At 46.7% G+C, this 17,985-nt stretch overlaps 1 protein-coding gene across 2 annotated transcripts in view; it reads left to right on the forward strand.

Annotated features, from left to right (window-relative positions):
• Positions 1–3,048, forward strand: part of FAT2 (FAT atypical cadherin 2) — a 98,075-nt gene extending 95,027 nt beyond the window's left edge. For both annotated transcript variants that reach the window (XM_025292379.3, XM_044947435.2), the window contains exons 23-24: positions 421–878; positions 2,516–3,048. In XM_025292379.3, the coding sequence (XP_025148164.2) occupies positions 421–878; positions 2,516–3,048 (991 nt within the window). The remainder of the gene's footprint in view (positions 1–420; positions 879–2,515) is intronic.
• Positions 3,049–17,985: the final 14,937 nt, after the last annotated feature.

Consider the following 17,985-nt stretch of genomic DNA (forward strand, 5'->3'; position numbering starts at 1 on the left):
GGCCTGGGATTCTATTTATAACACGCTCCCAAGGGACCCCCCCACCCTGTTGTCAGGGTGTATGTAAGAGATCCAGTGGTGTGGTCCACCCACCCATTTTACAGGTGGGGAAACAGAGACCCAGAGAAGGAAAGGGCTTGTCCAAGATTCTCCCATATGTTTATCTTAAAGTCCTTTCTCTCAGCACCCGGTCAGGGAGCTAAGATCCTACATGCCACGGGGCAACTAAACTTGCGGGCTGCAGCTACTAAGCCCGAGCGCTTCAGAGCCTGCCTGCTACAAGTAGAGAATCTGTGAACCACAAAGAAAGATCTTGCATGCTGCAACTCAGACTCAATAAAGCCAAATAAATAATAAATTAAGAGGGGACATGGAAAGGCCTATATAGTGACTGGGTCCTCTACTTCTCTGTCCCTGCAGGTGTGAAATGGAGGCCAGGGGCTGCTCAGAAGGACACTGCCTCGTCACCCCTGAGATCACAAGGGGGGACTGGGGACAGCAGGAGATTCTGATCATCATAGTGGCCCTGCTGGTCATCGTCGTCATCTCCACGGTGCTTCTCTTCTACTGCCGCCGTTGCAAGTCACACAAGCCCGTGGCCATGGAGGACCCAGATCTCCTGGCCAGGAGTGTGGGTGTTGACACCCAAGCCATGCCTGCCATTGAGCTCAACCCCCTGAGCACCAGCTCCTGCAACAACCTGAACCAAACAGAGCCAGGCAAGACCTCGGCTCCAAATGAACTTGTCACTTTTGGACCCAGCTCTAAGCAACGGCCCATGGTCTGCAGTGTTCCTCCCAGACTCCCGCCAGCTGCCGTCTCTTCCCACCCTGACAATGAGGCCATCATTAAGAGGAGATGGTCAGGCGAGGAGATGGGTCAGTATAGCCACAGGCTGTTAGCCTCTGGGATTGATGGGACAGGGCAGTAGACGGAAACACCCCATTATCTGAGACATGAGTGTTTTCAGCCACCATCCAGTCCACGAAGGGATGTGGTCAAGGTCAGGGTGCACTGGATGTGACTTCATCCTCGGGGTTACATTCGCAGAGGTGTCCAGCCATCAGGAATTACCTTGAATGGACGGGGAAATCCACGGGGTGTCTTTTGGAATGTGGCACGACCCACGAGGCTTCCTCTCTAGTTTCAATGCAAGACCTGCCTCCTCCTGAGGTGCAACAGGAAGGTGGGATCCCTTTCCAGACAAAGTAGGGGAATCTCCCCTCAGGTCGAGATCAGGAGGGGAGAAGGGGCTCAGATTAAGTTGTGCAGGAAAACTCGGTGTTCCTCTCGAGTGAGACCCGTGTGTTGGGGAACTTTTTGACTTGCATCAAGGCTGTCAAGTACAGTTTCGAATTTCAAGAAATTTGGTGCACTAGTGGGCTGGACCAGACTCCAGGCCTCTGGACTCAAGAGTCTATGCCTCGTTCCACTGAACTGTGATCCACTCCTCTAAATTCCAAGTCACTCCACAGGACTGACGTCCATGGCAGAAACCCACAGACCCTGGATGGGGGTGGGGAGGATCCATGGGGTTAAAAGGAAGGTTCTGTATATATTTACTTGGGTTTCCCTGATGGCTCAGCTGGTAAAGAATCCGCCTGCAATGCAGGAGACCTGGGTTTGATCCCTGGGTTGGGAAGATTGCCTAGAGAAGGGAAAGGCTACCCACTCTAGTATTCTGGCCTGGAGAATTCCATGGACTGTATAGTTGATGGGGTTGCAAAGAGTCGGACACAACTGAGTGACTTTAACTCACTTACATGTATATTTACACTTTTCTGGAAAGGGAGAGAGAGAGGCAGTTGTCTAGTTGGCTGGCCACCCAGTCAAGAGGTACAGCAGCCTTGGGCCAGACCTGGCTCACTCTTCACCCTCCTCTCATTTTCAGCTCAACAGGAGGTGAATTTGTAAAGTACTTTATGTTTCTAGGCTTACTTACTAATAGTTCAACAGTTATTGGCATTAACTATCTGCCATTAGGGTAACTGGGACCCATATAGACACAGTGACTTGTAACTCTCCCAACTCTCAGGACCAGGGATAGAGGCAGGTCCAAGGATGCCTGATCACCAAGCTTCCAAGCCACATCTCATGTAATCACTCCCTGTAATAGACACCATCACATCTCCTAGTCCAAAAGACATGTTTGTTTCCTTCAATTAAGGAGACAAAACTCACCAGTAGGATTTTGATGGAGCTGCTGTCTCCAGGAATGGGAGTTGGCTGCATGGAGCCATTCAGATTCTTCCCTTATTCACTGACCCTTGAAGGCAGTGGCACAGATTTGCAAAATGGGCTGGCTTTGAGTTAAACCTCTGGCTTTCAACTTGGCCCCACTGGATTCTAGATATTAATTTAAGCTGCCCGAGACAACACACACAGATGGGCCACATACCCACTGACTCCCTGGCTCCTCTCTGCCAGACGCTACGTCATGTACATTAGCTCTAAGGCCAGCTGGAACCTTCACCAGGGAAACTCAGAGCTCACCCTATCATGTGTTCCCTTTCAGTGTACCCAGGCGGAGCCACGGTCTGGCCCCCAACGTACTCCAGGAAGGAATGCTGGGAATACCCCCACTCCGAAGTCACCCCTGGCCCAGCGCCACCGTCGCCTCACTGCCACCAGAACCCAGCCGTGATGCCGGACCCCAGTGGCCTCTACGGGGGTTTCCCCTTCCCGCTGGAGCTGGAAAACAAGCGAGCACCTCTCCCACCCCGTTACAGCAACCAGAACCTGGAAGATCTGATTCCCCCGCGGCCCCCCAGTCCCCGGGAGCACCTGCCGGCTCCCTGTCTCAACGAGTACACGGCCATCAGCTACTACCACTCGCAGTTCCAGCAGGGAGGGGGAGGGCCCTGCCTGGCAGAAGGGGGCTACAAGGGGGTGAGCATGCGCCTCAGCCGGGCCGGGCCCTCTTATGCCGACTGTGAGGTGGGGGGTGGGCACGCCCTGGGCCGGGGCCAGCCCCAGGCCCCCCCCAACTATGAGGGCTCTGACATGGTGGAGAGTGATTATGGGAGCTGTGAGGAGGTCATGTTCTAGCTATCCTCAGAGGGAGGCAGGCGGGAGGCTGAGGACCCGACACCTCCCCCCCAACTGGTGGGGAATGAATTGAGCGTGGCTGGGAAAGAGGGAGGGAAGCCCCCATACCCAGTCCAAGCTGCCAAATCTTGAAATGTGCTCTTGCTGACCCCAGCGGGTTCCTGAGGATGGAGGGAAGCTGAGGGTAGAGCTCCAGACACAGCGCACCAGGGCCCCCCCGCAGAAAGGGGGTGCCCAGAGCCGTTACCCTAGAAACCCAGGAAAAACTGACTCCTGGGATAGGCAAGAGGCAGTGGGCCCCTCTGACGGTCCCCAGGGATTCAGAGCCTGAACTAGTGGGCCGACCCTGATGGGCACACTCTTAGACCTGCCCACAGCTGCGCTCTGCAGGCCATGGCGGGCCTGTGCCTCACAGGCAAGCACCACATCTGCTGTAGAGACAAGGTCCAAGGTCACAAACCCTGTGGGGCAACAGGGGCTCTGCAAGGGGCTGAGAGGTGAGCAGCAGGTGAACAGCTACCACATGTCACCTGTGCACCCTGCCTGCCAGGCATCAGAGGTAAGATGATGAACCTCGATGACGAAGGTTCCCCAGGGGCATCACTTGGCCTCAGTCTCCTGGTGGTCCCACTCCTCTAATCTAACTCCAAGCACCTTGTCCGTCCTTTTCTAAGTCATGTGACTTTCTACCAGCCAGGGCCTGCCAGGATCTGTGCAGCCCTGAACCATCTTTGCTAAAGAATTCAGACCTCATGAAACTCTGGGCTCTTCAGCCCAAGTTTCGAAAGCACTTTGGGCCAAAGGCAAGAAGGGCACGATTCTTCATTTTTGAAATAATTCTTAGGCACTTTTCAACCTTGCTGTCTGGATGAGCTGCCCCATAGGGACTCAATGTCCTCCCTAGACACAAGGAAGTCAACTCCTGCGCAGGGAAGGGTGGCAGCAGGGAGTCAGACACCAGGAGGGTCCTCTCCTGCCCCTCTGTCTCAGAGACCTGCCAGTCCAAGTATTACCTGCAGTGACTCAACCCTATGCATGGAGGGTCAGTATGGGTGCATGTCTGCACACATGGGAGTCCGTGTATAGTACATGTGCACACATGTGCAGAATGTATGTAGCCAGGAGTGGGAGGGACCAGAGGCTTCTGGTGGCCTGGCCACTCCTTCCTCTGCCACTCTGGTCCACTGCTTTTTCATGTGTGTTGTTTAGGGAGACAAAGTAAAAAGGAAGAGAAATGGTGACTCTTACCCACAAGGCTGCTGCTTACAGCTAGAGGGAGCTGTGTGGGTGAGAGGGTGTCTGTGTGTGTGGTTCACGGCTGTGCGGGTGACTGTGAGAGTGAGTGATGGGGTGCCTGGTTTCATTGCTCATCTGTTGTTGTTTTTTAATAATAAAATATCTTTTTTTACTGTTATTTTCTTTGTCACCTAGGCTGTTTGGGATTGGGTCAGGGGAAGGTCACAGGGGTCAACTGGCCATTCCAAGCTAAGGTTCATGGAGTCTGGGGGTTGGAAGGGACCCCACAGGTCACTAAGCACCATGATTCCCTTGAAAACCAGCTAGCCTGCAGATCCCTGAGTTCCACCCACACGTACAAAATCAGAACCTCTAGGGGTGGGGGCCTAGGACACTGTTTGGAAAACCGCCTCTAGTTCTGACACAGCGGGGCACAGTGAGTGGACAAGTCTGCTAAGGAGCGAGTGAATGAAAGGCCCAGGACAAGACTTCAGGACTGCTGACCTCTGGCCAGCACCCTTGGCACCACATCGCAGTGGCCAGGCTGAGGGGACTTAATATCACAGGTCTTGGTAGGCCAGTCCCCTGATGCCCAGAGTCACCTGTGGCCACAGCTCCACAGCTTACCTTGAGGCCCAGCTGGATGTGAATGTCACCAGGCAACCTGGTCCGTGCAGGCCTTGCCCATCCATCACTGAGACTGGAGGGTCTAGTCCCTGTTGTCCAGCTCCCAGTGCAGGTAAGCAGAAAAGGCATGCGCATGGGTGGTACCACAGCAGACAGTGGCTCGGGGGTCCAATGGGCTCGGTTCCAAACTGGCTCTGCCATACCATAACGTGGCCTCAGGCAGGTACGACCGGGGCTTTCACTGGTCAGTAAAATGAAGAGTAAGTAATACCCCTATTCTGAGAGATAAGTTCAAAGAGCTGATAGCAGCATAAACAATAAATGGTGACCCTTATGCTAGGGAACAATACCAGGTATAGTATGCAGATAGGATTAGCTTATCAGAACGGTGCAGGAAACCACAAAGAATCTAGTCCAGTGGCACCCAAATTTCTGTTGCTTTTTGATTTTACTTTTATGATTTTGATCCTGGTAAAATGACACCTGTTCTATTGTTTACTTACTATTTTTCTTTTAGTGTATTTAGATTTTTAAAAATATTTTTATTCACCTTAAAAGGATAGGGCTTCCCTTGTGGCTCAGCTGGGAAAGAATCCACCTGCAATGTGGGAGACCTGGATTCGATCCCTGGGTTGGGAAGATTCCCTGGAGAAAGGAAAGGCTACCCACTCCAGTATTCTGGCCTGGAGAATTCCATGGACTGTATAGTGCTTGGGGCGCAAAGAGTTGGACATGACTGAGGGGCTTTCATTTTCACTTTCAGACTTCCCTTGTGGCTCAGCTGGTAAGAAGTCTGCCTGCAATGCAGGCGACCTGGGTTCAATCCCTAGGGTAGGGAGATCTCCGTGGAGAAGGAAATGGCAAACCACTCCAGTATTCTTGCCTGGAAAATCCCATGGACAGAGGAGTCTGGCAGGCTACAGTTCATGGGGTTTCAAAGAATGGGACACAACTGAGCAATTTCACTTCTCACTCTCTAAAAGGATAATATCCATAGACGAAAACAAGTAAAAGTTACTAATTTTTCTAGCGCCACATGAAAACACATAAACATTCCAGTTTTCAAAATGACTGTCCAGGGTTCCCTAAATCACCTCTGGGAAACACAGATCCAGTTCATCATCATTCCCAATGCTCCTCACCCTGAGGCCTGCAGAGGAGAAGGGGTGTATCTGAAGTCCCACAGGTAGCACTTCACAGTAGTGAGACCATATTCAGGTCTGATCCCAGACTGGGGGTCTCCCTAGAAAACTCCCTGCTCTTCTCATAAATGCAGAGCCTTTCTCTAGCCAGCCCACCTCTCTCCCCACCAGGTCCCTCCTTCCCTTTGTCTCCTGCACCTGCACATTCGCAGATCAGCCACTAGAGGGCTCTTTGGGATCAAGATATAGAGCTGTGGCGGCCACAAATGTTTCTCAGGGAAATCCTCAAGCCACTGGGGTTCTGTCTCAGAATGTCCTGAGTCTGACACAGCGAGACAGTGGCATAGAAAGGCAGAGACCCAGGCAAGACCCACCTGACTTGCCCCAGGTGAAAACACAGTTCACCACAATCATCCTCACCATCACTTCTTACTGGCACTTGCTATATGACAGGTGTTGTGCAAACGCTTGGCATGTCTTATCTCATTTAATCCTCATCAAGCTCATGGTGTGATGAGCTTTATTTTATTGGGCTCCAAAATCACTGTGGATGGTGACTGCAGCCATGAAATTAAAAGACGCTTGCTCCTTGGAAGAAAAGCTACTGACAAACCTAGACAGTGTATTAAAAAGCAGAATCACTTTGCTGACAAAATTCTGTCCTGTTAAAGCTATAATTTTTCCTGTAGTCATGTACAGATGTGAAATGGGATCATAAAGAAGGCTGAGTGCTGAAGAATTGATGCTTTCAAACTGTGGTGCTGGAGAAGATTCTTGAGAGTTCCTTAGACTGCAAGATCAGATCAGTCAATCCTAAAGGAAATCAATCCTGAATATTCACTGGAAGGACTGATGCTGAAGCTGAAGCTTCAATACTCTGGCCACCTGATGCGAAGAGCCAACTCACTGGTAAAGACCCTGAAGCTGGGAAAGACTGAAGGCAGGAGAAGGGGACGATAGAGGATGAGATGGTTGGATGGCATCATCAACTCAATGAACATGAGTTTGAGCAAACTCCGGGAGATGGTGAAGGACTGGGAAGCCTGGCGTGCTGCAATCCATGGGGTCGCAGAGGTGACATGACTGAGCGACTGAACAACAGCAACAACAAGGCTTATGGTGTGAATACTGTCATCTCTGTTTTGGAGGAAACAGAGGATGGAGGAAAAGAAGCACACAGAAATTAAGTGGCTTGGGACATCCCTGGTGGTCCAGTGCCTAAGACTTCACACCCCTCAATGCAGGGGACGTGGGTTCTATCCAGGGAACTAGTTCTCGAGTGCTGCAAGCAAGAGTTCGCATGCTGCAACTAAATATCCTGAGTGCTGAAACTAAAGCCTGGCGCAGCCAAATAAATAAAGTTTTTTAAAAAGTAAAGACAAAAGAGTATTTACAATATTTATATTTTTAAAAAGAACAAGAAGACGTTAAGTGGCTTGTAACTTATGGTAGTGACTTCAAGTGGAATCTCCCAGTTCATGAGTGCTAGGGCCAGGATTCAATCCAGGGATGCCTGACTCCAGAACTATGCCTTACATTTGAGTTTTTGAAACTAATCATAAATATGGGACATCAGAAGATTAAGGAACAGGAGCAACTAGGACTGAGAGGGCTTAGTCCAATGAGCCAACTAAGTTCAGAGACCAAGAATGTCACTATAATTCTAGGTGGTATTAACAGCTGGAGTGTCTGGGTTTGGGGAAGTAGAGTCTGCTCAGTCCCCCAGGGTTCAACTTAGGCCACCCTGGTAATCCTGTATCCAGTTCTGAGGCTGGGCCTTAAGAGTGACACAGCAATCTTGGGCACTGCTAGAGGAGGGCAGCCAGGAAGGGGTTGGGGAGGACTCAGAACCATGTTCCAGGAGGAAGGGCAGCTGGAATCCACCAGGACCTATGGCAAGGGAATTGTGAGACTGCTTCTTGCAAGGGCAGCCTGCACTGCCGCACCATCACATGGCATTTCTTAAGGCCTCACGGAGAAGCATCTTCCAGGAATAAGAGGAGTGTTTTGGAGGGACACACATGACATCTTGGGGGAAGAGCAGCAAAAAGTGAGTGTCTGTAGAGACGGGCAGGCAGAGCCAGACTACCCTTTTGTGGACTGAAGATTAGAGATTACCGGTGGGGGGATTGGTTTCAGTTTCACCCACCACTCACCAGTTCCTAACAGACCACAGGCCCGTACGTACAACAGGGGCAGGGGACCCCTGTTCTGGAGAGCAGCAGCCCTCACAACTGGGTATTAAAGTTGAGCTTCAGGTTCAGCACAGGGAGAAGGACCGGCTGGGCTAAGAGAACAGCACAAAGGGAAGGCCTGAAGGTTTAAAGTATTTCAGCACTGGGGGGAGTTCTGATGGGTGGGGGTGGAGGGACAGTGGAGCCCAGGGTGGGGAAAACAGCCTGGGGTGGGAACGTGGGAGGAGTTAGGTGCGCAGACGGGGGTCTGGAGACACACTGTGTCCACCAAGGGATGCGAGGAGAGGAGTGACAGAATCAGGTGGCGGGGCAGTGGATCCAAGGGCCAAAGACATGAGGTCTAGAATCAGACAGACCTGGCTCCACCATTTAGAAAACGTGAGATCTTAGGGACTTCCCCAGTGGTCCAGTGGTTAGGACTCCACGCTCCCACTGCAGGGGCATGGGTCTGATCCCTGGTCGGGGGACTAAGATCCTCCATACCATGTGGTGTGGCCAAAAATGATAATAATTCTGGATTTTTCAAATCTCCTGCAATTGTATTATCATACTTGCATAATTTAAAAAATTAAAATAATAATAATAGAAAATGTGTTATCTTGGGCGTCATTTAACCTGTTATGCTTTAGTTTGAAAAGCAGGGATATTAGCAGCACCTTACCTCTCTGGGCCTGAGGACAGAATATAGGTAAAGTGCTTAGCATGGTTGGCACAGTAAATGCTTAGAAGATGTTAGATATGTTATCATTGCCATTAAAAAGCAGATCCTATTGTAGTATCCATGATCACACATCTTTGTTTCACAGCCAAGACACAAGGACATCTCCCCAGTTAGGGGTAGGTAGATGCTAAGTATGTTAAAGCAGCAGTTCTTGAGAGGGTGGTGATTTCCAAACAACCCCTCACACTCAACACACACACACAAACAACACACAGAGAAGTCTGACCATGTCGGGAGGCACTTTGGGTTGTTATGACTGGCAGGATACAGGTGGCATCCAGTGAGTAGACCAGAGATGTTGATAAAAATCCTACAGTGCACAAGACGGTCTCAACAGCAAAGAATAATCCAGCCCAAAGTGTACACGGTATCAAGGCTGAGAGGCTCTGTCCTAAGAAATATATGTGGTCTTTAAATAGCACATAGCAGGTGGGAACTGGCAAAAGCACACTTATGCCAAAAATTATAGTTATAGCACATGGTTTTTCTCATTTATAAAAAGGCACCATTCTGGATTCTACATTTGTCAGAGTAAATATCAATATCAGGGTGAATAAAAAGCAATCCAAATATATATACACACATGTATATATGTGTGCATATGTGTATATATATATGCACATGTGTATACATATATGTATGTACACATGTGTGTGTGTGTGTATATATACCTAAAATAATATACCATATACCATGACCAAGTGGGATTTATTCCAGGTAAGCTAGGTTGGTTAACTATTCAAAGATGATCAATTTTAATCCATCATATCAACAGGCAAAAAAGAAATATCTTAATGTCATAGCAATTGATGCAGAAAAAGCATTCAACAAAATTAAGCCATTCATGATTTCAAGAAAATCTCTCAGTACAGGAATACAAGGGAACTTCTATAAAATCCTATAGCTGGTATCATACGTAAAAGTGAAAGACTGAAAGCTTTCCCTGTAAGATCAGGAAAAAGGTTAGAATGTTCACTGGGACCACTCTTTTCTAATATAGGGGCTTCTCAAGTGGCACTAGTGGTAAAGAACCCTCCTGTCAATACAGGAGATGTGGGTTTGATCCCTGGGTTGGAAAGATCTCCTGGAAGAGGGCCTGCCAACCTACTCCAGTGTTCTTGCCTGGAGGATCCCCATAGACAGAGGAGCCTGGCAGGCTACAGTCCATGGGGTCAGAAAGAGTCAGACACAACTGAAGCAACTTAGCACATATGCACTGAAAGTTCTGGCCAGTGCAGTACAACCAAAAAAAAAAGGTATACAGATCGGAAAAGAAGTACAACTACTATTTGCAGACAACATGAACATCTGCATAGAAAATCCCAAGAATCTTACCAAAAACTCATAAAGCTACAAAGTAAGGGCAGAAACATCACAAGACAGAATAATACTCATAAATGAATTTCATTTTTATATAATACAGATGTATATGTGGAAACTGAAATAAAAAACACAGTACCACTTACCACTGCTCCAAAGAAAATTAAATACTTAGGTAAAATCTAACAAAACATTTACAAGATCTGGTAAATGGCTAAAATAGAAAATAACACCACCACCAAATGCTGGCAAAGATTCCAAAAAAAAAAAAAAAAAGCTAGATCATTCATATACTGCTGATGGAAAGGTAACATGGTACAGTCACTCTATAAACTGGTTTGGAAGATTCTTTTAAAACTAGAAACAGGCTTTCCATATAACCCAGCAATTGCACTCCTGACATACATCCCAGAGAAATATAAACTTTTTTTCACATAGAAACTTATACATAGATATTCACAGTAGCTTTATTTGTAAGAGCCAGACCTGGAAACTATGCAAATTTCCTTCAATAGGTAAATTGATAAACAACCTGTGGTATGGACATACCACAGAATACGACTCAACAATGAAGAGGGACAACCGATTCATACATGCACCAACTTGAATGATCCTCAAGGAAATTACACTGAGTGAAAGAAGTCAAACTCACAAGGATACATAGAATATAACTACATTTATAGAACATTCTTGAAATAATATAATGACAGAGATGACAAACAGATTAATCATTGCCAGGGGATAGCAGATGTTGGTAAGGTTCAGGATGTGGATGTGTCTACGAAGGTGTCAGGCGAGTGTATGCTCCTCAGTTCTGTCTCGTCACAACAAAGATTTGGAGTGAGGGACATTAAAGCCCTTGGCGCGTCATAGCTTTCAGGTCTTGGATAGACCGTGTAATAGCTCTCAGACAAATCAGTGTTACAGCTCTGTGTTACAGCTCTATTTTATTTAGAAAATAGCAGGAGAATCCATCCTCGAGGCTTGAGGGCATGCCAACCCAAAGACGAGAAGAGAAGAGAGTGGGGGAGCACACCAGTGTGCGGGAGAGATAGAGAGAGAGCACTTTGGCTCCTCTTTTTATGTGTTTTTTCCTCCCCCTGGGCCTGCCCTATGTAAAGTGGGCTAGCCAGGGGTGCTGTTTGTTCTACCTGAGGTCCTCACTCCGGTCCTTGGACCTTCCTTGGACCTTTCTTTGTTCTATTTTCACGGGCTTTTCCCTTCCTTGTCTTTTAGCCACAGCCATTTTGGACTCCTGTGTCCTATTCTACCTACCTAACAAAAGGGTAGCATGAAGGGGTCTTGTGGTAAAGGTACCGTTAAGCACCATGACCGTGGTGGAAAAAGCCACACGTGACTAAAATTGTTTAGCTACACACACACACACATACACAAGCATGCACACACACACAAATGAGTGCATTATAAATGGAGACACAAGAATGAGCTCCATGGATTGTGTCAATGTCAACTTCCTGGTTGTGATAATGTACTATTGAAGGAGGAAACAGAACAGGCTCTATCTTGAAAGCAGGACTCCATCTTGGGCCGGACTGTGGACTTTGAGCTATATGCCCAGTATCTATGGAAACGACATACCAACTGGAAAACCAGGACCCCTGGCAGGAAGAGCCCCAGAGCTCTCCATCGCCTAAAAGAATACCCTAATTATCTATGTGACCAAATAGAATCATACATTCTATTATGCTTATTGCGGAATGACTACAAGCCTATTGATAATCGTCTACTGTTAACTACCTGGGTTTAAGGCACATGAATCACGGGTTGACTTTGATTGTATCTTTCGTTTTCCTTTGTTCAGACTAGTTTCAGGGAATTTGGGGAGGTGGATGTGGGCATGTACACTTAGGGTATATAAAGTTTTCACAAAAACTGGTCAGGGTCCTTGGCTAAGAGGAGACTCTGCCTTGGGCCCGCCGGTGTAATCAACTGCACTCTACTCTCTGCATTGTCCTTCTGAGTTTGTTTCCCAGAACGCGTGGCTACAACTCTATAGTCTTGCAAGCTGTCAACATGGGAGAGATCGGGTGAAGGGTGCACTGGATTCCCCTATATATTTCTTTGTACCTTTCTGTGAACCTATAACCACTTCAAAATAAAAAGTTTAATCTTTTTAAAGACCAAACTTCTAAAAATATTTTTAAATTTACTTTTATTTATTTGACTGTGCTGAGCCTTAGTTGTGGCATGCAGACGCTCAGCTGCAGCACGTGGGATCTAGTCCCTGACCAGGGATCAAACCTGGGCCCCCTGCCCTGGGAGCTCGAAGTCTTGGCCACTGGACCACTAAGGAAGTCCCTAAAGACCAAATTTTAAAAGAAGAAAATTATTTGAATAAATACTCCATTAAAGAAGGTAGACCAGGGAACCAGGGAACTAAGGAATCAGGGAACCAAGAAAAGAAGGAAAATGGTCAACTCGATGAAGAGGAAGGTGAAGGAGGAGAAGAGGAGATGATGAAGATGCTGGTTACATCGAGTAATGAAACCAAGAAACAGAAAGCAGGTTTGTGACTGCTCCTAGGGAATGAACTACTAATGTGCACTACAACATGGATGGATTTTGACAGCATTATATAAAATGAAAGAAGCCAGAAAGGTCACATATTGTTTGGTTCCATTTACATAAAGTATCCAGAATAGGAAAGTCCATAGAGACAGAAAGCAGATTACTAGTTGCCAGGGGTAGGAGGAAGGAGTGTTTTAATCACATTTTCTATTTTCTGCACTTTATGATGCTTTGACTTCCTGGGGTCTTTGTGGACCCAGAGAGGGATCGCCCCTCCCAGAGTCAGCTGATTTCTAGAGAAAGCAAACAGCCTGCCTGAGGACATTCCTTTGATATGCAAATCAACCAATCCACAGTGCAATTCCCAACCCAACTCATCTTATCAGTATGGAACACAGTCCCCACCCTAAACCACTCCAGGAGTTATGGACAACTAGAGACCACCTTTACAGCCCAGGCTGCTCAAAGTGTTTACCTACCTAACCTCAAATTTGCTCATTTGAGGTTAACCCTGCCCTGCCGTGCCTTTCCCACAAAAATCACCCTAAAGGCTCCCATGCATGCCTCTGTTTCTCTTCTGCCTCCTGATCACCCCTGGCACTTTTCTGTGTGGCTCTGCCTCCTGTTTCCATGGATCTGTGAGTATAAAAACTTCATCCTGAAACTTTCCTGGTGGCCCAGTGGTTAAGACTCTGCACTTCCAATGCAGGGGGCACAGGTTTGATCCCTGGTCAGGGAACTAAAGTCCCACATGCCATGCAGCCTAAAAATAAACAAAATTTAAAAATCATCCTTCATGACAGTCCTCTGTTTCTATGTACCTTACCATATCTAAGCAAAACAAATCCCATGTACATTTTAATTTTTTTAATTTATTTAATTGGAGGCTAATTACAATATTGTAGTGGTTTTTGCCATACATTGACATGAATCAGCCATGGGTGCACATGTGTCCCCCATCCTGAACGCCCCTCCCACCTCCCTCCCCATCCCATCCCTCAGGGTCGTCCTAGTGCACTGGCCCTGAGCGCCGTCTCATGCATTGAACCTGGACTGGCGATCTGTTTCACATATAGTAATATACATGTTTCAACGCTGTTCTCTCAAATCATCCCCCCCTCGTCTTCTCCCATAGAGTCCAAAAGTGTGTTATCTGTGTGTCTCTTTTGCTGTCTCACATATAGGGTCATCGTTACCATCTTTCTAAATTCCACATATATGCATTAATATACTGTATTGGTGTTTTCCTGACTTACTTCACTCTGTATAATAGGCTCCAGTTTCATCCACTTCATTAGACCTGATTCAAATGCATTCTTTTTAATAGCTGAGTACTATCCCATTGTGTATATGTACCACCGCTTTCTTATCCATTTGTCTGCTGATGGACATGTAGGTTGCTTCCATGTCCTGACTATTGTAAACAGTGCTGCAGTGAACATTGGGGTACATGTGTCTCTTTCAATTCTGGTTTCCTCAGGGTGTATGCGCAGCAGTGGGATTGCTGGGTGGTATGGCAGTTCTCAGAGAAGGCAATGGCACCCCACTCCAGTACTCTTGCCTGGAAAATCCCATGGATGGAGGAGCCTGGTGGGCTGCAGTCCATGGGGTCGCTGGGAGTCAGAAACGACTGAGCGACTTCACTTTCACTTTTCACTTTCATGCATTGGAGAAGGAAATGGCAACTCACTCCAGTGTTTTTGCCTGGAGAATCCCAGGGACGGGGGAGCCTGGTGGGCTGCCGTCCATGGGGTTGCACAGAGTCAGACACGACTAAAGCGACTTAGCGGCAGCATCAGCAGCAGCATGGCAGTTCTATTTCCAGTTTTTTAAGGAATCTCCACACTGTTATCCATAGTGGCTGTACTAATTTGCATTCCCACCAACAGTGTAAGAGGGTTCCCCTTTCTCTGCACCCTCTCCAGGATTTATTCTTTGTAGACTTTTTGATGGCAGCCATTCTGACCTATGTACATTTTAAAATGGCATGCAGGGATGGGATAGAAAGTGTTTAAAGCATATATGGTTGCCATTTGGGGTGATAAAAATATTCTGGAGTTAGGTACTAGTAATAACTGCAAAACACTGTGAATGTGCTAATTGTCTCTAATGGTAAATTTTATTCTGTATTTCTGCATTTTGCATTTCCACATAGACAATCATGTTGTTTATGAATAAAAAGTTTTAATTAAAAAAAAAAGACCAATAGCAAAAAGACCCAGAAAAAGATGCACATCAGTAGTGGTTAGGCAAATGCAAATTAAAATCACAATGAGGTACCACTACACACCCATTAAGATGGGTAAAACTGAAAAAACTGCAATATGAAGTATTGGGAGGAATGCGGAGCAAGTAGAACTTCCATAAATTGTTGGTAATAATCCAAAATGGTATAGCCACTTTGGAAAACAAATTTCCAATTTCTTATAAAGTTGATATACACTGAATCATACAACCTCACAATTACACTCCAAGGTTTTTACCAAAGAGTAATAAATACAAATAGGAAAAGGAGTATGTCAAGGCTATATATTGTCACCCTGCTTATTTAACTTATATGCAGAGTACATCATGAGAAACACTGGGCTGGAAGAAGCACAAGCTGGAATCAAGATTGCTGGGAGAAATATCAATAACCTCAGATATGCAGATGACACCACCCTTATGGCAGAAAGTGAAGAAGAACTAAAGAGTCTTTTGATGAAAGTGAAAGAGGAGAGTCAAAAAGTTGGCTTAAAGCTCAACATTCAGAAAACTAAGATCATGGCATCCGGTCCTATCACTTCATTGCAAATAGATGGGGAAACAGTGGAAACAGTGTCAGACTTTATTTTTTGGGGCTCCAAAATCACTGCAGATGGTGATTACAGCCATGAAAGATGCTTACTCCTTGGAAGGAAAGTTATGACCAACATAGACAGCCTATTCAAAAGCAGAGACATTACTTTGTCAACAAAGGTCTGTCTAGTCAAGGCTATTGTTTTTCCAGTAGTCACATATGGATGTGAGAGTTGGACTATAAAGAAAGCTGAGCGCTGAAGAATGGATGCTTTTGAACTGTGGTGTTGGAGAAGACTCTTAAGAGTCCCTTGGACTGCAAGGAGATCCAACCAGTCCATCCTAAAGGAGGTCGGTCCTGGGTGTTCATTGCAAGGACTGATGTTGAAGCTGAAACTCCAGTACTTTGGCCACTTGATGCAAAGAGCTGACTCATTTGAAAAGACCCTGATGCTGGGAAACATTGAGGGCAGGAGAAGGGGATGACAGAGGATGAGATGGTTAGATGGCATCACCGACTCAATGCACATGAGTTTGGGTAAACTCTAGGAGTTGGTGATGGACAGGGAGACCTGGCGTGCTTTGGTTCATGGGGTCGCAAAGAGTCGGACACAACTGTGTGACTGAACTGAACTGAACTGAATAAATACATATGTCCACATAAGGATCTGGGCATGAATATTCATAGCAGCTTTATTAAGAACACCCAAAACTGGAAGCAACCCAAATGTCCAACAACTGGAGAATGAATAAACAAACTATGGTTCAACCACACAACAGAGTATCACTTTGAAATAAAAATAAACTCCTGACATGTCACATGGCATTCTAGAAAAAGCAAAACTCGAGACAGAAAAGTTAAATGAGTTGTTCCCAAGGGCAAGTGGCATGGGGATGGGACTGATAGCAAAGGGGCACAAGGGACCTGTAGGGGTAAAGGAAACATTCTGTATCTTCACTGAAATGGTGGTCAGATGACTGCATGCATTTGCCCAAGCTCATCAAGTTGTGTACTTAAAAAAAAAAAACAGGTAACTTTTACCATATGTAAATTATATCCCTATTTATTCTCCCAAAGGTGGGAGGATATCAATGGCCAAGGATCTAAAGGGTACTGGCTGAAGACACACACAGTTTCTTGGCACACATCTGCAATGGGCTGGGTCTGAGGAAACCAACCTACTTAGCAAAAAGCCCTGGCTAGATCTAGGGTCCAAATCCAGTTCCTGTCACTCAGCTTATGTCTGTGTGAGTGCAGTGGGCTGACCCTGAGGGCCTTCGTTACCTGGAAGTAGGGATTATGGCCATTATGTATGGATATGAACAGGAATAAAAACATGAAGTGAACAGCCTAAGAAGGGCCGAATGCTCTGCCTGAAGCCAGTGAGCAAGACAAGATTATAATGAATGAACACAGAACCAAAAATACAAGTAAAACAGCTTCTCTCCAAATCTTGGTTTTCTTCAATTCAGCTAATACTTTATGTTTCATGAGCCCCTCATACCAGGTACCATGTAGCATTCTCTTTAAGCCTCTCAACAGTCCCTGAGGGTGGCCCTCCCACCTGAGGCTGCAACAAGTAGGGCGAGGCAGCCAGCGCCTCAGGAAAGAGCTTGGGTTCTGCAACCACAAGGCTTGCGTAAGCATCCCAACTCAGTCCCTTGCTGGCCTCTGTCCTGAACAGTCACTGAATGCCTTTGAGCCCCTCAGGTCCAGTAATAACACTGATTACAGAAAACAGTCATCTTTCCCCACCTTCCTCCATAAGTGTTTTGCCTCAACAGTGCTCCTTGAGGGCTCTGCTTTTAGAGAAGTCTAATCTAGTAGCCAACGATTAGTTTTCAAATCGTCTTAGGGGCAGCTTGGATGGCCTTGCTTTTCCTCTTCAATGTGACAAAAAAGGAAGGGGAGTCATCTCTTCCATGTCCTGACATCTATCTCGTCACTTCAAGAAAGGTGGGGGTAATACAAGTACTACCTCTTGTATCAGTCAGCGTTCTTCAGAGAAGCAGGACAAGTAAGATGGAGATGTACACACATGAAAACATATGGGAGGTGGTGGGGGGCAGAGAGAGGAGGAGACACAGACAGGCATTTCAAGAACATGTGTGATTGTGCAGGCTGGCAAGTTCAGAGTTTACATGGCCAGCTGGTGGTTGGAAACTCTTAGGCAGGAGTCAATGCTGGTCTTGAGGCAAAATTTTTTCTGTCTCAGTAAAACCACCTCCATTACACGCTTGAGGCTCTTCAGCTGATTGGATGAAGCCCACCCACATTTTGGGGATTATCTTTTTATTTAAAAGCACCTGACTGTGGACATTACCCACAACTACAAAATGCCTCCATGGCAACACCTAGGTTAGTGTTTAATTGAATAACTGGGTTATT

Source organism: Bubalus bubalis, chromosome 9, assembly GCF_019923935.1.
Source record: "Bubalus bubalis isolate 160015118507 breed Murrah chromosome 9, NDDB_SH_1, whole genome shotgun sequence".
Lineage (NCBI taxonomy): Eukaryota > Metazoa > Chordata > Mammalia > Artiodactyla > Bovidae > Bubalus > Bubalus bubalis.